Here is a 21,587-nt window from a genome sequence, read left to right on the forward strand (position 1 = left end):
TCAGAAATGGTATTTGGGCTTAAAGCCTTTTTATTTTGACAAAAAGAAACCGTAATAAGATCCCGTTTGTTATTTGACAGTAAAAAAATGACTAAACATACTAATTTTGCCACCACTACACTACAGCAAGGAATTCCTCCCCCCGCCCCAAACACAGAAAGCATATTGTGGATGCCAAAACACAGCCTGCTTCTTGCGAAGTCTCGTCCAAGGGGACTGTACGCTTCAAATGAGCGAGAGTAATGAGGGAGACAGAGCGCGAGTAAAAATTCACTGCAGCCTCACAAATACAGACGTGGTCGCAGCCTCGCTGGTCCTCCCACACCATTACGGTCTGCGGTGATCTGACGTTGGGCTGGACTTCACATAAAGCAGAGCTTGAAGTTATCGAACGGAGCCGTGTGTGGGTTTGGAGCGCCACCTTTCTGCATGTGTGCGCTAATTAGTGTCGGGACGGGGGCCAGTCGCAGGCTGGAGGGGGAGACTTGGCTCCTGCAGACCTGAGCTCTGGCCGTTTCTCGCATGGCTTGACAGACGCAGGCAGACGCGAGTGCACAGGAAAAACCCCTCACCCAGTGGAGGAAAAACAGCCAAGCTCCTTTGCCCTTGAACCGTCTCCTCAGATGAGTCAGAAAATGGGAGAGATTGCACCGAATTGAAAGGAAATCTCTTTTCCGTCGAACTGAGGAGCCGCGCCGACCACATGGGAGATTCAATCCAGAACGTTTAACTTTTCTTTTTTTTTTTCTTTTTTTTGGACACACAGCTGAGCGGCCCCCACTTTCTTCTTGGACTGACGAAATAAGATGGAGGGAATCTAGGTTATAGCCTCACAAGAGTCCCCCCTGAGAGAAACCCAGAATGGAGGGATGGAAGGAGAAATGGAGACTACTAAGCTGTGATTAAGGAAGAGCTGCTGCTATTTAAGAGTTAAGCTGGAGAGGAGAAGGAGATTGCATGGGCAGTGGAGGAGGAGAAGAACGCTGGAGGGGGGCGGGGGGGTAAAAGCATCCTCTCCGAGCAGAGAGATCAGCAAGCATGCAGGCGGAGGCTGAACGACAACCTGAGAATGAGAGAAGTGGGAGAGAGCGTACGCTGAGCAAGAAGATGAAAGATGCAGCAAAGAGAGCCAAGTGGAGCCAAGGAGATGACGAGGGAGAGATAAAAGGGAAAGAAAGAGGAGAAGAGGGTATGTTTGCATATGACTAAGCAACAGGATCAAAAATGAGAGGAGGAGAGGCAAGGAGAAGAGAGGACATCCATCCCTCTCTTTGCCTTGTGTACGCAGGGCACGGCTGAGGGCAGAGGACTCGAGTAACGCAGAGTCACAGAGTGGAGTGGATTCATGTTTTTGTGTGTCATGCAGCTGTGGGGTAAAAAAAAAAAAAACACAAGGAGCGGGGGACCTGCCATGTAGCAGGTGCTGACCATTTCACGCCTGTCGGCCCCTCTTAGCCCTGTTTGTCTACAAAGATCCACATTAGTCTCTGCAGGTCTGAATCACACCCCCATCTGAAGTCATCTCTCTCCACCATAGGTTCCCTCTTCCCACAATCATACTTCACTCTGACATTTGCTGCTCGCCTTAGTCACCTCTTAACTGCTGGCAGATTTAGCTCGCATCTTATCCTCCTCCTCCTCTGGAAATGAGTAACGCTGGAGCAGGACGGAGGGAAGGAGGAAGGAAGGACCCGACTGGACGGACAGATGGACGGATGAGCGATTTGTGGGAAGTTCAACATGCGACCGAAAATGATAATGGAGAGAGTAAGAGGTCGAAAAAAAGACGAGAACGCAAAATAAAAGAGAAACATAATTGCAGGATGAAAGAGAGCAGAAGAGGAACGAATGGTGGAGTTGAGAAGAAAAGCGGTGAAGAGCTGAAGCAGCAAAGGGTGACTGATCTGCTCTGAGAGGCTTGAAGAGTGACAGAAACACACACTACGCTGAGCCACAGCGGAGGCCAACGGCTGCACACATTGGACGCAGTGGCACAAGATTCCCACAGGAGTTTTAAATGCTGTCGGCATCGCTCCCGCTCCCTCCGTCCCTCATGTCTTTACCCTCTCAGACTAAAGAGTGCATGCTGGCACCGATTTATCTGGGCGCACACTCCCTGGCTTTGTAGTCTGAAATCAAGTCTCCATCTTCCTCCACCTGCTCGTGGGATCTTCCAGTCTTCCTCACTTGTAAAACACAGCAGGAGATGGAAAAATCCTTTGTGCTAAAAAGGCCAGTTACACTACTACTGCATGTAGCAGCAGAAAGTGGCCCCCGGGGGTTTACCGACGCATACTGTGGCACCATAAAAAGCCGAGAGACCTCGAAGATGGGGAAGTAGAGAGCGATAATCAGAACGAACAAGCAAAATATGAAGAGGGTGAAAAAAGCTAAAAATTAGAGCATGAAGAGCCTGGGTGGCTTTTAAGACGCATCCAGCAGAAAACATGTACTTTCTCCTCCATTATAGACACAGTTTACTCCTATGTCAGCAGAAAATAACTTCATATTAAGTGCAATCATGCCACAGAAGAGTGGAAGGAGATGCATATTGTATGAGGTGAAATGCAGGGATGAACTCTGCTGAAAGGTCCTGCTGAACTCTTGGAACAGAGCGGGGGGGGGGGGGAGGCTGCGTGGCCTCTTTTCCAGTCTTACTGACACCATTTTAGACATTTTTACTTCAAAGCACAGAAACGCCATCAGAGGCTCTTCCTCGCATGAATGCATGTCTGCATAGACGGATGATTTTCACAAATAAGAGTGGCCACACAAAAACATGTGCAACTCAACGGGTATGACCAGATCTTGCAATATTTAACGGGCTGATATCGCTTGGCAAAGTGAAGTCTGTTTTTCAAAAACATATCCCAGCATTCGATTTTATCCCCAGTAAAACTTTAATATCTCCTCAATTTCTCACAGACTACACTTAACTGTGGGATTCGAATCAGAAATGATCATTTCTGATTTGAAATGGCAGCAATGTTGACATTTATGTGAAATTTTAAAGGATGATTTAACAGTGATTAAAGCTAGGCTCAATAAAGCAGCTAGACGTTGTGTTTACTTCAACATGGGTTTGCTTTTCTCCAAGTCATTAACTTCTTGACTTTACATTTTTCATTGAAATTTAATAGAAGTGCGTCGATAAATTGGGCCAAACAATAAACCTTCCCCAATTTCCTTAATCAATGATCAACTGATACATGTGAAATCCATCTTCTCGATCGACCTCATCTACTTCGGCAAATGTCTAAAAATCAACCTCTGTCTCCTTTTGCTGTGTTGAGAAAAAGGTTCGACTGTCGGACTGGACCACCAGTTAATGTCTGCAGGTTCCCAGTTAACGATCTGGGAACCTGCTGCTCTGGTTCTGGGCGGCTTTTGCCCGACTCTTGCCTGATCCACCAGCTTTGGCCTCAGCGATGCCAGATGCCACAAGGCTACCTGCTTGTTTTTGTTGCTTATTTTGCTCAACAAAATCTCAATTATTTCTTGAAGTCCATATCTAAATCCGTTTTGCTCCAGCTGAACCAGCCGGGTCGTAACACCAGAAACACAAAATCTGTTTTAGTTCTTGGCACATGAAGCAAAAGATAAAAAGTGCTGCTCCATGTCGTAGTTTCTGAAAACCTCTGGATATAAAATTCAAACAAATACGCAAAATTCTCTTCTTTTTTCAAACTGTTTATTTCTATCAAAGCGTCTTAAAATTAAGTTAAAATTCTTCATTTCAAAGAGGAACATGTGAAATTATATCAATCCCTCTAATATGAAGGTTAAATTTACCTGTTGTACCCATTTAGTAGTTTTAAGAGTCAAACATTGAAGTAAGAATGAAAGTACCTCGAGTTGCCACGCCGCGTTGACAGAGGCGGCTAATAAAAATTACTCATCAGGCTAGCTGACAACATTCGCCTACAGGCGCATTAAAGAATAATAATCTTCCAGTGCTGAGAAATAATTTATCTGGAAGCATTTTGACAACTTGGTATTAAAATTAACAATGAGAGTGAAAGAAGAGACACAAAGGATTTGTTAGAACTGTGAGAATATGGCTAACCATTATTTAGCCATCAGTTAGCATCCACTCCTCTTTGGCACCAAGAGCTGCTTCAGTTATTTAATGAGTCTGGAGTGGGATCGGACAAAAAGATTTAACACTTTAACCAAACCATTTTTAAGAAGCGACCAAATGTATTTCATCATCTTTTTGTCTCCAGTCGCAAACGGCTCTAGAAGTGCAACCTACCCGTCATCAGAAGGACTCCTTCTGCACTCCAAGCACTTCAATTGCATTTCTAAAGACTAAAAATAGTAGCATTGAATCAGACACAACCAGAGAATCTCTTAATGTTTTCACTGAATAGAGAAAAAAAATGTTCACACTGCAAACCTAAAAATCTTACACTAATGTCACTTGCAAACAAACAGAAGTTAGAAACGTTACCACAGATCAACTAGTTACCATTTTTTCAGTGATAATTGCAAAATTGATATTCATTAAAATCAATTATTTCAAAATAGATTAAGAGCTTAAATTTAAGGATATTTTTTAAAAATCTCTTCTTGCTCAAAAAAAGGATTTAAGGACTTTTTTTTCCTTTTTTGCCAATAGAGTCGTTTCAGGATAAGAAAATAACTAATTTTTTTTTTAAAGTCAAATATGAACTAGAATAAGACAGAAAATGTAATAAGTTTGTGAAAAAACGTCAGTTTTCTCAAAAATACCCCTACTCTTATTGTGTTTTTGTGAACCTAAAATCCTGCATCGACTTTTGAGACGGATGCATCATTAACACAGGTAGCAGGTTTTATACCAGCTTATAAAATCTACATCTATTCAAATCAAATACACCACTCACAGTTGTGGTCTAAAGTGCAATTACTGCTCATTTCCTTTGCTTTGGGTCCTCCATTTACATTAATGCATGTAAGTACTTGTGAGGACTCAAAGTGTAAGAACGGCTTCAGGGTAAAGAGAGGCCTCAGTTGAGAAAAAAAAACAAAAACACAACAGATTAGAAAAAAATGGAGGCCAAAGGAAAAGAAAATGCAAAATTGCCTCTAGATGCACAAAAAAACAGGGAACCTTGAACACTGTTGCAGCATAAAAACTTGGAATAAAAAAAGTATCGACAGCATGCAAAGAGACGTGGAAAAAGTGACATGCACTCCTAACAGAAAACAAAAAAAGAGAGGCATGATGTTGAAGGAAAGAATCCAAAAGGATGCACACACTGACTCAGCATTTACATCCCCTCAGACACACACACACACCAAGGACAGAGCAGCTGGACCCACTAACCTTACACTAAACACCCAAGATCAACCTCAGCACAGAGGAAATGTGTGTGTGGGTGTCTGCGGTGTTTGTGTGGCATGTGAGGAAAACAAGGTGTATCCCTGGGGAAGCAATAAGAGCATAAAACACGGGGAAACGTGTGGCTCGTGTGATGAAAGAGCAGTTTGTTCCAGCTCATCAGTTTTCAGGATATAAATATTTTCATACACAAGCCTGAGGTAAGTTTACGTAATGAATGAACAGCCAGCAGAGCATTTCGCTTTCACTCTGCTGGAATTCTCAAAGCTTTATTGATGCGTTAAATATGTACAATTCATCAGCATGTATGGACATTTGCAACTCGTGCAAATTACACCAAGCACTGCTTTTAATCTATTTAGAGCAGCAGATGAGTGGATTTGTGATGCCAATTCATTACGTAGCAGGGAAGTGCATGAAAAGGACACTTCAATTAATCATTTCCAGTGACGAATGCACACATGTGGCGCTCACACTTTGAATCAAACTCAAAAGATTTATGCACCGATTGTGCAACCTAAACTACAGTGCAGCTTGCTCAAGTCAGGACGCAGCTCACCTCTGACGTGGATCGTGATCTGTTCCCTGGTGGTCCCGATGCTGTTCTTGACCTCGCACACAAAGGTGGTGTTGACAGAATTGTCCACTTTCAACACCTTGAGCTCGTTCTCTTTGGGCAGCACGGTATCTGGCATCTGTCCCGTCATTCTGTGGGGAAACGAGCAAATCAGCAAAGGAAAGAAAAGGAAAAAGCAGTGAGGAGAGGCAGAAATGGAAATTTATATATGAGCAGAATGTGTTGCATTGTTCAGTCCCAGTAAATTCCACTAATCTTGATTGGCAGAAAATAACCAGTCGGTGTCCAGCTCTCCTAAAAATTAAACCCACTATTAAATATGGGGAAGAAGAAATCACATTTAGAATTATAATGACTATAGTTTTCCCCAGCTCCATTATTGTTGATAACTGGAGGTGAACCAACCAGAATGTTGTGAATCTTTCACCAACCAGTGTCAACTTGGTTCAGTTTCTTTAAAGAACTACAACATATAAAACAGAAAGGAAAAGAAAACCAGTTTTAAATGCTGGCATTCTTCATCCATAGCATCAGCAGGAGTGGTGTAAAAACACACATGTGAGACAACATCGCTTTAAAACAGTTTTTGTTCCATGTCAAGAGGTTGAAAGCAAAAGAGGATTAAAAAAAAAACAGCAACTATGTTGTGATTCATTCAGCCTTCATATTATCTGCTTTAAGTTTCACTCTCTCTCACTCCTTTGCAGCATGAAAGAACCAAACACACACGTCTCGACTTGTTTACTTTTAAACAGCCACTTATATCTCTGTGCTTCTCTAGCTTAATTTTTATACGCCTTACTGACACCAAAATAGCAAACATAAAGCTTATTTACCCAGTGTCACAATCTGATCAGTCTGTGTGGTTATCACAAGCTGGCAGGCCGCACAAAAGGTTCCACTGATCAGAAAAAGACCAGATTTTAAAGCTCATAAGGCTGAAAATAATTTGATTCAGGTCAACAGTTGAAGTGATGATCCATTTCCATGTGAAAGAATTTATCGTCTGGCTTTTATAGTAAAACAATTAAAAATAAAATAAAAATAAAAACTCAAATATCCAAGCTTAAAATGTCCAGATGTATGTATGTCCTCTAAATTATTTCAGTAGCTTTACAAATGGCCACTAATTAAGGAAAACAAGCGTCATTGTGTTTGTGGAAGAATTCAAATCCTATTATGAGAAATATCTCAATCATTTCACTGTTTTTCAGCCTTAATAATAAAAATGATGATTACAGTTCTACAACAGCTGCAGACTGAAGAGTAAACTACAGGAAGGAAAGGAAGCCTTTAAACGGCAGAAAGACAAAACGATAAAGCCTCCAGAATGACCCGATACTCACGTTGTCCATTGCACAGTGTGGGCAACGGGGTTTGCGTTAGCCTTGCAGAGGAGCCCCACGTTCGTACGGCCCAAGTACCAATTGTTGTCATATCCCTCAATTTCCACCATAGGGGGGTCTGGCGCAGGACGAGTGAATGACAGGAGGGAAATTGGGGAAGGAAGGGAAATAAGTTTAATTATTCACTGTGAGGTTTGAAATGTTCAAAGCCTATCACATTAGAGTGAGCGCCAGGGGAAATCATGAGAGCAGGGTCTTTGTGCGTGCGTGCGTGCGTGCGTGCGTGCGTGCGTGCGTGTGCTTACACCGAATGGTTAGCTTCAGCGGGAGGCTCTCGTCTTTGAGCTGGGTCCTGTGGTTCACCAGACAGGTGAGATCCTTCGCGTTGTCCGTGGGCGACGGCGCCAGGCGATACTCGCTCGTCACCGTCACCGTGTTGTCGGCGCCCGTCTTAGACGTTTCTGTCCAGTTGCCTTTGGCTGTGGTCACCCATCGGATCTTTGCCGCCGGGCGGCCATCTCTGGACTCGCAGCGGGCCACCACGACCGGCTTGGTGCCGGCCACCTCCGCTACGGTGGTGGCAGAGTTCACGGGCTTGGCTGGTGGACGGGTCGAGGAAAAGATGCACAGGGACAGGAACAAAGAAAGAGGATTAATGGATGTACTGAGAGATAAACAGAAAATAAGATGGCTGAGGGAAATGATAATGTGAGCAATTATCTTTTACTGATAAACAATTTAAGTCAGTCTGGCTGACTAAAGCAAACATCCTCTGCCCTCCCAACCCCAATCAAACCCTCTCTGTCCAGCTAATCTTTTTTTTTCTCTCTCTCTCCTGAGATTTCATTGACAAACAATTACAGGCAAGCCTGCAAAACTCACAGATCCTGCCTTATTTCTTCATCTACTGCCTCTCTATAGCCCATCTTCACCCAACGCCGATAAGCCACGTCCCCGACTGGCCCGCTGCATTTCCATACACTGTTTCTAAATGACGGCATGATGTCAGTTATTTCTCCCTCCGCACCGCCTCCCTTCTCATTTGCCCTCTCTGATAGCTTTGCGGGATCAGAGGAGGGCAGGAAGACAGGAACTGACAGCCGGCATGACAAGCAGCCAGATCAATACGCCGCCTGAGGGGAAGCACAGAGGATCGGCGAGTTGGAGAGGCGAGGGGCCGCCGGGTGCTGAGCCTCGCCTGTCTTACATTAAGAAGAATAAAACTGGTGCCTCTTATAACAGCAATAAGGCTCTGATGCTAAATCCTTTCAAAATCTGTGTTCGAATTAAAGAGCAGCACAAGATGCCTTGCATTGGTCCCTTAGGTAAGTATTTTCTACCTATAGCCAGATGGGTGACCACATTGCACAAAAAAATAATATATACATAAAAAAATAAATGCTTCACTTTCCTTTGGCTCAGATTCAGCGAGTCTGGAAAACTGAAAATGGCTGAACAGTTTTGGCAAGGAAAGTAAAATAAACTGAGGACAGCTGGCCAACTTCTTCTAGCTTTTACCCTCACTAATCAAAGTGTTGATGGTGTGTGAAAGTTGTAAAAACTCAAACTAAAAACCTGTGAAGTGGCACAGATCATCTTTGATCTGGGTTACTCTGCGCAGAACAATATCTTCATTCACTGAGTATTAAATAAAAATAAAATAAAATATTCAGGCAGCAGATTTATAGGCTCAAATTTAAGTAGGATGGAGTTTACACATTTTTTACTTGAGTTTTTAAGTTTAAAAATAAATGTTATAGGAATAGTATGTGTTTACATCACTTTAAATTACATTTTTTATGTAAAAAATAACATTCAATTTGTTCTATTGCTGCATTATAATGGGAGATTTTTACCAACTGAGACTTTCAGCACAGGAATGGGCCAATATCTGGTATAAAAGGAAAAAAAAAAAAGTTTTAAAAAAATCTTGTATTCACCACACTGCTCCTAAAACTTACGATTTTTTATAAAATACCAAAGAAAATGCTGGTTCATACTGTAAATGGTTATTAAAACGGCCGTTCTCTGTTTAATTTTAAGCTCTATTTAACTTGTAATATTAGATGTATTAAGCAATTTAATCCTCCGTGGGCCCAAATGGTTCTTTTTATCTACTTTCTTCTGAATAGTCAACATTTTTGCCCACATTAATCCTAATGGTCCAAAAATGAAGGGTTTGGATCAAAGTTACAATCCGTCTTTTCAGATTGCAACTCTTAAACTCTGACAGTTCAAGAGTTGCACAAACTCAGCCCAAATACTCAACATTTTTTGGCTTCAATTTAGCCATTGATTTACTCAATTGGTAAACCTATGGATTTTTTAAGGAGATTACAAAAAAATAAATAAATTAAAATCAGAAACCTCTGGATGTTTTGCACTGGGTACAAATTTCTCAGACTATCAACGATATTAAAAGTGCGATTTAGTATTCACTTTGGATTAAAAAAAAAAAACTTGTCGGTTCATTTATTCACTGCAAACATGTGAATAACTTTTGCCAATTAACCCAATTTGTCGTTGCTGCACATTTTCAGATGCAGCTGCGATCTAGCAGCTCCTACAAAGAGGCATCAGCCGCAGTGTGAGGCGTTGATCATCACCTTGTACAGCACAGTCGGATTAAAGCCGACACCATGAAAGCATGGGAACAGTGTTGCGGTTTCAGGCTTTTGGTTTTACTTTGAAACGTGTCAGCCTTATTTCACCGTAGAGTTTCAAAGCGAAAACGGCACCAGACAGGAAAAACAGCCGAGGTAAACATCAGACAATTTCCCAACTCTGTGTTGACATAGTTGGCTGATAAACTGGGAGCAGACCCTGTTTATGTGCTGCAAATACCAGCTCGTATTCATTTAGACTAACCCGTCAGTAGCACTTGTTGAGAACAGAGATTTACTTTTAACTACTCTGGACTAAAACTAGACTTTAAGTTCCTTCTGCTAGCATACAGTTTCATCTTAAACTAAAATATCTTCTTATTTTAATATGCGATTCAAACTTGCAGCGAGATCCACGGGTGCGAAAATGTGTTTCTTCCATTCCTGGTTTTTGTTTGCAGGTTTGTCACACTTCAGTGTTTCAGAGCTTCAGTCAAAATCGGCAAAAATAAAAACAAAAGTGAGTTTTTAAATGATGGTACAGTTCATTACTGAAGGAATAAAAAGCTACATGGCCAAACACTTACAAATTTACAAGTGTGACAAACGTGCAAAATAAATAGGAACTCAGGAAGGAGGGAAACACTAAGTGTGGAAAGCATTATACATTAGACTGATCATTATGAAAAATTCAGTTATTTAATATAATCCTCAAAAAATAATTGAAGTTCGTATCCATCTGTCAACTGGATCAAATAACATTAGATCAGTATTTTGTGGTTTGTAACGTTTCTGCTGAGATGCACCAACAAAAAAAAAAAGTCTCTGTACATCCATCCAAGCATCACAACCTGCATCAACGCAAAGCGGCATGAAAGTGATCAGAAAGAGGTTCTGCTGAGGTGTAATGGAGGCCCGGGTTCCCCGTCTGCCTGGTTGGGTCTGGAGTCAGGTCGTGTAATCAAGTCTGGTCTCTGATGGTCATTCATGCAGTTATTGGTAGTTTAGAAAGTCCTGCTGAAAAGCTGCCAAGATCAATCATGATGTGGTTAAAATGCAGCTGCTTCCACTCTGGACAGGGAACAGCAGCAGATGATGTTACTGGTCCTTTCTTCATCAGCGGAGAGAACGATTATGAGTCTTGATTTAGAACTGAAATGCAAAGTTTAACTTTTAATCAAACATATATTTAATAAACTAACCAGTAATTTAGTTGCTTCTCCTCTTAGTCCAGGTACGGCCCTCTAGATGTCCTCTCTGGTTAAAGAACGACCTTACAGAAGGACCAACAATCGTTGTGTCTGTTGACTTGAAACTCTGAATCCAGCTGCAGTCCAAATCTTACAAATCTCTTTCAGATTTGAACAGGCTTTGCTTCACTGTCTTCTCACAGCTTCAGTTTTCCTTTGGAGTTGTGCAGCTGTTTCTAACATTTTTTCTTCCACTCAATTTTTCTTTCGACAAGTTTAGAGTTGGCAATCTGAACAGTGAGCTTCTTTAGTGACTTCCACTCCACAGTCTCTACACAAACCATAACAACTTTCCTGTATTGTCTAATGGAATATTCTAAACTTCAGAAAGAAATTCATTGAAATAAACTTTAGAAATGTATTTCTGTGTGTAACAGAGCTACACAATTTGAGTTTTACCTTTTTAAAATTTAACTAATGAAGTAACTGAACTTTGATGATGTTCAGTTTTACTGCGATGCCCCTAAAGAAATTCATAAATTGCTCATTTGTTAGCCACGTTGGTCAACGAAGTGTCGCCTACAGACTCGGACACAAGTGGCTCTCAGATCTATTAAATGATTAAGATTAATTTCTTGCTCATCAGAACCTTTACAAAAACATTCACAGTGAGTAATTGAATCTAAAATCATTAAAAGCAGCAGATTATGACTGTGACCTACCCAACATGACCAGCTGAGTGATGCCCTGCTCGTTGCCGTCGGGATACGTTGCGTATTCGCAGACGTACCGACCCTCGTCCGTCATCCTGACGTCACTGATCTCGATGGAAGGGCTGGACAGCTCTGGCGGACTGGGCTTGAAGGTGACTCTGCCCTTCATCTGGGACTCAGGATAGTTGGGGCCATAGCTGGGGTGGAACACAGCTATGTTCATCCTCTCCCCATCCTTCGGCTCGTATATCCAAGTGACCTGCAACGGAACATGTTTGGGGTCAGCATAAAGCAGCAGCGAAGAACTGCAAACCTCATTTATCACGGCATCGATAAGAAACACTGGAGAGTCTTTGAAGGCGTCCAGATTTAAATGTAAACTACACGGAGCAACACGTGCAGAATTGCAATCAGGTGAGTGCAGCAGGTATGAATATGGATGGGAATATTTCCAGGAGCAAAACTCTCAGCTGTTCTCTGGGAAGCTGCTAAAGTTGTGCACTTCCACTTCATTTAAATGCAACCAAGAAGTGGCTTCCATTACCATATTCAATCCCCTGAAGCAAAATGAAGCTTAGTGTTGTTTATTTAGAGTAATAAAACATTAAGCTCAAATGTGATAAAAACCTATCGGCTGCCTTAGAATGATTTCTGCAAGCAATCGTTTGTTAGATTAAGGTTTAATTTGGCTAATTAAAAACAGAAACGGCACATGAAGCTGAACTGACGATTCTTTGAGTTCAGTGAATTGTTCTTCTCCAGCTGCACAAAACTTCAAAGTTTTGTCAAAATGCAACTGAATCATTTATTACAGCAGTCAAACTCCTACACAGTTTCAGTAGATTAAGTTCAAGACTTTAAAGATGCAGTAGATAACTTATAAAAATATGTTGTTTTTTTTTTTTTTACATATTTGTTAAAACTGTTGCTATATTGTGATAGTGTAGTATTAGACAGATAATATAAAAACAAAAGAAAAAAAGCTCCTCTTATTCTCCTCGTGCAGAAATACACCACCAGTCAGAAACAACCAATCAGAGACAGGAGGCGGGTCTTGGTGCTGTCAATGATGTTCATGTAGGCAATGTTCATGCCTTTCCCGTTGCTTTCTGCTGCGCTACAGTTCCTCCTTCACAGTGGAGTCTGATTTCCTGGAAAACTGTTTTCCTGGAACGTTGGGTTGTTTCTTCGTATTCGCTAATGTTTCTTCGCATTAGCAGCTTGGCTAATGTTTCTTTGCATTAGCACCTTAGCGAATGTTTCTTCGCATTAGCAGCTTAGCTAATGTTTCTTCGCATTAGCAGCGTGGCTAATGTTTCTTCGCATTAGCAGCTTGGCTAATGTTTCTTTGCATTAGCAGCTTAGCTAATGTTTCTTTGCATTAGCAGCTTAGCTAATGTTTCTTCGCATTAGCAGCTTAGCTAATGTTTCTTCGCATTAGCAGCTTGGCTAATGTTTCTTCTTCGCCATTAGCTAAGCTGCAGAAAACCACATATCTTGAGCTTGTACACGCTGTGCAGGGCAGCATGTAAGCAGCACATACACAAGAGTGGTTGACAGCACCAAGACCCTCCTCCTGGCTCTGATTGGTTGTTTGACTTGGTGGTGTATTTATGCATATGGCAGATATTTTCAAAGATCATCTGTCTTGTACCATCAGCGACAGTTTTAAAAAATGTTTAAAGACATTTTTATTAAACGTTACCTACTGCAGCATTCATCACAACACTGTTACGATATGACAACTTAAAAACAAACTCAATTTAAACACAAGGCACTTCTAGAGTGAAATTTACAAACCTTTGATTTAAAGGCCTCATCACTATGAACTACTTAACATTTTGTGCATTTCTGACCAAACAATAAGATTTTGGCAGTAGCTAAAGAGTCAGTGCCTTGGTTTTGAAGAGCAATGAACAAATATGATAGGAAAAGGGAAGAAGTCAAAAACCAAACAAGAGGAAGATCTCAGCTGTTTCTACAGCAGTATAATGAGTGTCTGCTAAAAACTAAGCAATGAGGTGAACTACAGCCAAGATACTCCATAAATTGTAATTAGACATGTTTCCATACTGTTATCTGGACATGATTGGTTGAACCGCAAAACGGTGAAGTCTGAACCGACGGCTGAATGACGCGCCCGCAAACTGGTGACCCAGACTGGGAATTTGTGTCAATTGTTGCCATTGTGGTTGCTATGCAAGACAAAATGATCATCAATTTATATGACGGTATTCTTTAACATTGCCAAAAAACTTGGGTGCATAATATTTTGTCTCATCTCCAACTAAAAACTAGCAAGCAAGCTTAACCTGTGCAACATCAGTTGTATCATCCCACAACATCGTTTTCTATATATGGCAATGGTGAGCGTTCCTCCTCCTGCTTTTTTAAAAATATACTCATCATCTCTTTCCAAACTCAACATTGGGGATTTGTGATCATTTTATCTGCTCCTCTTCATTTATATTCGTTTTGTATGTGATGTGTATCCCTAGACTGCAGCATCAGAGGAAAACTCACTCAGCATCAAGGGGTTTAATCTACAAAAACTCACATCAGAAATGATTGCTGTTGGTGCCACCCTCAAAAAAATAAGATACACAAACAAATGGTAAACGGACTCAATTTCTATAGCACTTTTCCAGTCATTTTGACACCACAAAGCACTATTAAATGTATAAAGTACATTTATACACCCATATGCAGCTCGGTGGGCAACTTGGGGTTGAATGTCTACATTGAGATTTGAAAGGAGGAAACTGGAATCAAACCTACAACCTTCAGATTACAAGACAACCCCTCTACCCACTGAGCCACAGCTGCCATGTATAAATGTAATATGATACTTACTGAAATTCAAAACCTCAACCTATTTAAGACTTCTTAAAAGCCCTAAATGGAAAATAAATAAATTGGAGCCTCATGAGATTTTAAGCCCCTGCAGAAATCCCGTTTTATTTCCAAGCAATTTCACCAAATTACTGAGCCACAAGGCAGCAATATGCTGTAATGTTTGGGTGAAGAAAGCCAAAAGTGTACGGCAGATATGAGCACATCAGTGAACACAGATAATCAAATCCAGATTGAGGAAAAAAAAGATAATTTCATTTTGGAAATGGGAGTCTGACCATTGTGAGCTGAATCCCCGTTGGGTCCGGGAAGGCGCAGCGTAGGTTGACCGTCTGGCCGGGATATGAAGCTAGTTCTGGTTCCACCTTCACCCGCTGACCCGATGTCCCTGCATGAAACAAAGAAGAGGGAGAAAAACATTAGCCACAGTCATTTCCTACGCCAGGGAAGGAAACGGAGAAAGGGAGCGCAGGAATCATGTCGGTAATAAGCCTGATGATAAATGAGGACTGTGTGGATCTGTCTGGTACAACAGAGGACAATATTAGTGAACCCAGGCAAGTAGGCCAAGAGGCTGGTATGTCTACATGACTGCTCATGTGGATGAAGTAGCTGAGGGGAAAAAAAAAAAAAAAAAAAAAAAAGAGGAGGGCAAATGTGCAGCGGGAAAAAAAAGACGAAAACCAGTCTTCTTTTGAACATAGGTCATAAATCATCAGGATGGGATATGCCTCTCTATAGCCTGCCATTTGCTGTGCCGACACATTCCTGTGTAACAGCAGAGTCAAAATAAATATGCTTTTCTCAGTGTGAGAAATGCAGAGCGGGAGAGTTTTAGTCGGACCGTCTGCTCCTCTTTCTGTGTGTGCGCCTGTTTGTGTGTGCAGGTCTCTGTGAAAATGTAATTACTTGTGTGAATAAGCCCACATTAGTTTATGTCAGCAAGATGGCACCAGTTTTAAGAAAGAATGGATTACCTGCAGTTACACAACTTCAAAATGTCTGCAGCCGGTGCTGTGGAGCGATTGCGTGTTTGCCAACAAGCTGCAGATATGCAGCGCAATTAGCTGCAAGACCAGCTCCACCAGTTTGGGCCGTGTCAGAGCTGCTGCACTGAAACTAATGTGAAACGCACAGCTGAGTCGAAGCTGAACACGCATGAAACGTGGAGTCGACTAGATAAGGGCAGCGCTGTCTCTCATTTGACAAGCAATGAACAGCACATCTCCCCATCTCAGGGGAGATATGAAATATCAATACAGAGGAGGAGATGAGGGCAGAAGGAATGAAAGACTGAGTGGGAAAGTGGAGGAAAACAAGACTTTCCTAGAATAACATCAGCTCTCACAGCGCCAGCCCAATTTGCAACCACAAAACAACCCCCTTGTAGCCACAGAGAAACCTCTGGACAGCCGCTAACCAGCCGGTGGGAGCAGCGCTGATCCTTTTTGGGGTGAAACACGGATCTTTGTCCCCGTCTCCGGACACACAGAAACCGTGCAAGTCAACAACACCCTGCATATTTGCGAGGAACCCCCAAAATAGATTTTGCAATGCAGTTTTTCTGATTTATCTACCTGAACTGGTCTAACAATACTCGGGTCAACTTGTGTGACTGGAGCAGAACACAATGAAGCAGAAAATGAGAAAACTGGATTAAAATTAAACCTTTTATTACACTGTGGTTTGGGTGTATTGACAAAGTCTGCTAGACTTATCCAGAGTGGTTTTCTAATTGTCCTTTCATTCCACATACGGTTTGCTAATTATAGGTTTCATGGAGCGGTTTGGACTTTCCAGCCCACTCAGTATGCTAATGCTAGCGAGATTAAGCTAATAGTGTGTTAAAGATATCATCTAAAGCTAATGGAATGCTAAGGGTTAGCATGCTAACACTATGTTGCATTTATTTAGCTTTACTGCAAGCAAGTGCATTTTTAGCCTTTAGCATGAAAACTGAATGGTGCTTCTGTTTGGTTCTGGAGATGCAAACCAGACTAGAACCAGAACCAGAACGGTCTAGAAGGTTGAAACAATGTAAGCAGGTCTTTTCTGTATGATTGTGCTAAGTGGTTCAGTGATTTACAAACTAACCGTACTTTAAAGATGATTCTCTACAGGAAGCCGGTGTAAGGCTTTAAGAACGGGGGTGATTTGCTCCATCTTCCTGGTTTTAGTGAGAATGTGAGCAGCAGCGTTCTGGATCAGCTGAAGAACCTGATTCATTAGACAAACCTGTGAAGAAACTGTCACAATAATCTATGTGACTAAAGATAAACATATGGATGAGTTTCTGTTTGATGTTTATAGGTCTTTTTACATACTGCTGCTTTAATTTTGGTTAATTTTAGCACATTGGCTAAACATCTTTATATCTTTCTGATGTATTACTTGATTTCTGCATGTTTATCATCTATAAATGTTTTTAGATGCTCTAATTTTTGTGTTTACATAAATATCTTTTTAAAGTACTTCTGCTTTACATCAGGTTGCGTCTCTTTTGATGGTTACATTTCCCCAAATCTTAATTTTGCTACTTTTATGAATGCTAACTGAAGTGCACAGATATTCCTACATCATTCGACACCATGTTTAAAGCTTACGTTTGCAAAACAGAGAAAGTATTTCAGCATTTATGCTTTTACAAGGAATATAATTGTACAGGTAAGGAGCCTTTAAAATACTTTTAAACTGTTGCTACCCCTAGACCTGTGCAAAAGAAACAAATAAACAGCTACTGTGCAACAAGAAAAATATTCCAAGTTCAGGCATGTTTTTCCTGTTGTGCAAATACCAGTGTGCGCAATCAAGATGCACAAACAAAGCAACGTGGGGTCAAGATGGAGGCAGGTTCGCATCAGTCATTCAGTTCCAATGAGAGGAGACACAACACAGATCAGCTCCCGTCAGAGCGGAGATGAGAGACAGGCTGGCCTCAGACTCCTGCAGCCTCCGGAGAAATGAATATTACACAGCCTCAACCTTCATAACAGAGCCCCCCCCTCCCACACACTCTAAAAAATAAAAACCCTGAAAACTTAAAAGTGTCACTAAAGGGGGAGACACAGGAAGAGAAGTTCAAGCATGAATATGAAAATAAAACGCTCAGGAAAATGTTGGAGCAAGGACGCGTTTCAGAAGGCTAATTGAGAGAGTAAACATTTGGAAAGAAGTGGCTACAGTACAACAGAAGGCAGGGACCGACAAAAAAAAAGTAAAGAGAACTGGAGAACAAAAGACAGTTCAAGGGTAAAGCAGAGGAGGAGTAGAAAAAAAAGAGCAAGAAGATTGGGAGGGGAAGAGAGCAAAGACCAGAAGCAGAGTGTCATTGCTGCTCTACTTTACAAAATCTCTGCTGGCTGCAGGTGAAATAAACGCCAACATGGAAAACCTGAAGCATCCCATCCAAAAACTGCACTCTTCAACCTTCTCAAGTAGTTGGACGCCAGTAACCCAAGTACTGTCACCTATCATTATGTCTTTAACACCCACATGATGTGCGTGCACACAGACTTTTTATGCTAATGGCGCTGTGACAGCCCTGCCATATTAACATAGTCCTCTCACTCTGATCTCCAGCCTGGTCACGCTGACATTTCCATATTTCCCACCGTTCATCTGCGGAGAGGAAAATGAGTCTGAGAGGGGCGTGTGCTGGAAGGATGGCGGGATAAAGTGATGAGACGAAGGGGGAGACAGCCTGGGAATGCGCAAGTGACGGAGGACGGATGCGAGGAAAGTGAGGATGAGAGGGTGTGAACAGAACGTCGGTGCCAGGAATAGAGGATGTAAAGAGGGAGCGACGAGAGAATGTGTTGAGGGAAGGAGGAGGCATCGTGAGCGGTAAACAAGGTTAATAGGAGACAGTTGAGGGACAAAGACGTCTGGCAGAGAGGAGAAGAAAGAAGTGGAAAGGGCGACTAAAAATGGAGAGGTGACGGTTGATGAGGGTGGGCGAGAATCAGAGTGCGGAAATTGATTCAGGGTGGACTCCACAAGCGAACAGAGACACATTTCCAGTGTGTGACCACAACCGTTTTCCTCAGTCCCATCACAATTTTAACCCAGGCCACTTCTTGGTACGAAACCAGGCAGAATGAGGGTCAGTCCTACTGAGCGACCACTCTGTTTGGGATTACAATCTGGCCTACAATCATAACTTGTATCCATTTCATAATAATTACACTCCAGAACAATTTTAAAGCCTAAAGATGTTATAAATATTCAGATCACTAAAGCATGTGCAGCATGTCCCAATGGGGAATTAACTGTGCAAACTTACTGATTGTTTAAATTCATCTCGGAAAGTTGTGAAGATGCATTTTCTAACATAACATCTCAATAAAATAGTTTGCAAGTGTATTTCTGAATGCAGGGATTTTATTCATTTGATTTTTTTTTTACTGAAGTCAATTATGGATACCTGGATTTAAATCAGTTTGCAAACAAAGATGTAATTTACTTATTTTGTACAGTTTAAAGTTATAGTGAAGGATAGCCTATCTAAAACATTAAACTAGGGAATGCTGAGAATATCCAACAAGTTAGCAATGTTAAAGCTAAACTGCAGCTCCAGAGCCAGATTTCTGCCCTGGCTCTTTGACTTGATTCCTGATTTCTGTCACAGCAGCTACACTTTATAACTTATGTACAGTCACCTTATGAACGCTGGGTAGACCCGACCGTCACCTGATTTGTTCCTTGTTCTTGCTGTGGAACAGATGAAACGATGGCTCCATAAAGCCACCCTGGTTTCTAGAAAAGGCCCCTCCAGTGGAAATGCAGCGCTTATGGGAAACCACAGTGCATATAAAGGAACAGAGTAAAACTGTGAAATGGCTATAAGAGGTAAGAGTGAGAAAAAGAGGGGGGGAGGGAGGGAAATCCCCACAAATCCTAATTTGCTCTGCAGCCCATTTGTGGCTTTTAAAACCAAACATGCGCTTATCAGTGTGTGTCCGCCTGCCTCGCTGCCTGGGAGACCGTCTCAGACGCCTAATGGCATTCACGTCCTCTGCCTGATCGCCGCAATGCTGGAGAAAAGCAGCAACGTCAGGGCGGACAGGGAGTGCAGGCCATCAACTAAAATATCTAACAGCCTTCAGAGCTCAGTGACTCTGCCATTTCATCAAGCTAGCGGCTTTGCGCTGCCAGGTGGGCTACAATGAAGCGTCCCCCTCCCGCTCTCCGTGTTCTTGAAGATTGCTTCCTACCGGCCCATTGTGCGAGAGTGCGAGCGTGTCTAAGACGGAGCGCCGCAGAAAGAATGTGGGTGTGTTTTTCCTTTGGCCTCTCCGGCACACAGCTGTCTCAGTAAGCATCCTGCACTTTTCATTATTCTCACAGGTCTGTGAGAATTTCTCCATTTCCATTATTTTCCTATTCCGCAGCGCTCACCCTCTGCTCTGCTGCAGAATGTTTTGATACAAGCCGTATGGAGAGCAGCTTAAGCAGGATCATTTATTCTCAAGGAAAAGTTTACGAATAACGACTTGTAGCTTCTTGCGAACTTGTGAGTATAGAGGATATTACTTATTTACTTCATAGTTGAAGAGTAAGCAGCAAACTGTGGACTCAATGCATCCTTGAACTTGGAAGAAAAAGAAGCGCTGAGGAGAAGTGGCAAAGGCTGAGCCATTGGATCACTTTGCTAATCCATTGTTCAAGAGTCTGGGTTATATTTCAACTGAACAGCCTCCGTTTCTGCAGCCGCCTTGAATACATGAACAGGAGCTCTGCCAAACACAGCTTTGTGCTTTTTAACAAACTGGCACCAAGGCTCTGATTATGATCCAAGATTATTACAGAGGTTGTCTTTTTGTGTTGAGAGGCTTAAATTGTTTTGAAATGGTCTGAAATTAAGCATGAGTGCTTAAGGAGACATTCATCTTATATTTAAGATCTTAATTAGATTAGGACGGGGATCATTTTGCATTCGGTCCTTCAGCACAAATTACTTTTAACACTTGCAACTTTTAGCCAAGATGAACAACATTTGTTGGAGAACGAGCTACAGAGATTCAGTCCTCTATTAGTTCGCAGCAAGGTCGGCGTTTCTCAGTAAGTTAGGAGCTCAGACAGTAACGCAGCTGCTCGCCCTCCAACAAGAACAAATCGGTCCGTCTTCTTTGGCTTCTCACTCATTCCAGGATGGATTTTAAAACATTTTCAAAAGGTTTTACGCCGACTTACTCATCCTCCCACAGAGGAATGTCCTGCTAAACCTGGTGCTTTTAGGTAATCTTTGGGATATCCAAAGAACAAAGATTTTCCCTGTCTGCTCCTGACTCTGCAGAGAATGGACCATTTATCTTTTACTTCCTCAGACTTGCAAAATCCTTTAAACATACAATGTTTTAGTACGACCTGGCCAACAAAGCCTTACTCCCATTTCATTCATCGGACAGATTTCCCCTCACCCCCTTTTCATTTTGATATTGCATGCTTTTCCGGGCTAAACTTTATAGAGATGTCACTCCTTTCTAGCTTAAAGCATCAAAACAAAGGTTCAGCATGAGTTTATGGCAGCAGTTTCTGTAGTTTCAGGCTTTAAAAAATTAAACATGCAAAAAATGCAAACTGTCAGAACAGGATTTACATTGATTATCAGAAATTAGGATGAGAGGACGATGGACGAAAGGATGAATAGATGAACAGAAGAATGGAGTGTTAAAAACATAGCGACAAGTGTGTAAGATCTGTTTATTTCCCATCAAGTGGTGTCACATTTGTAAGGAAAATGAATTTGCGGGTTGCACCCATGGAAAACTTGCCAAACACTCTGAGCCAATGACAAACAGCTCCTTTTGTTACAGACTTATTGAATTAAGATGACTGAAGTTCGAAGAAACAAGACGTTCTAGATGTATGAATACCAAAGTGGCATTTCACTCCTTAACCAGCACCTCCCACAAGCCAGCCAGTGTGGTTGCATTTGCTACCGTGGCACAAACGCCGCACCCAAACTGAGCCCCCAACA

The 21,587-nt window shown here is 41.9% G+C and overlaps 1 protein-coding gene across 2 annotated transcripts in view; it reads right to left on the reverse strand.

Annotated features, from left to right (window-relative positions):
* Positions 1–21,587, reverse strand: part of LOC106917864 (nectin-2) — a 120,495-nt gene that overhangs the window by 61,750 nt on the left and 37,158 nt on the right. For both annotated transcript variants that reach the window (XM_014987136.2, XM_014987135.2), the window contains exons 2-6: positions 14,887–14,996; positions 11,765–12,014; positions 7,555–7,848; positions 7,250–7,367; positions 5,886–6,034 (exon numbers count right to left, since the gene is read on the reverse strand). In XM_014987136.2, coding sequence (XP_014842622.2) covers positions 5,886–6,034; positions 7,250–7,367; positions 7,555–7,848; positions 11,765–12,014; positions 14,887–14,996 — 921 coding nt within the window. The remainder of the gene's footprint in view (positions 1–5,885; positions 6,035–7,249; positions 7,368–7,554; positions 7,849–11,764; positions 12,015–14,886; positions 14,997–21,587) is intronic.

This window comes from Poecilia mexicana, unplaced genomic scaffold (genome assembly GCF_051168715.1).
Source record: "Poecilia mexicana isolate PSO_F unplaced genomic scaffold, ASM5116871v1 scaffold_16, whole genome shotgun sequence".
NCBI lineage: Eukaryota > Metazoa > Chordata > Actinopteri > Cyprinodontiformes > Poeciliidae > Poecilia > Poecilia mexicana.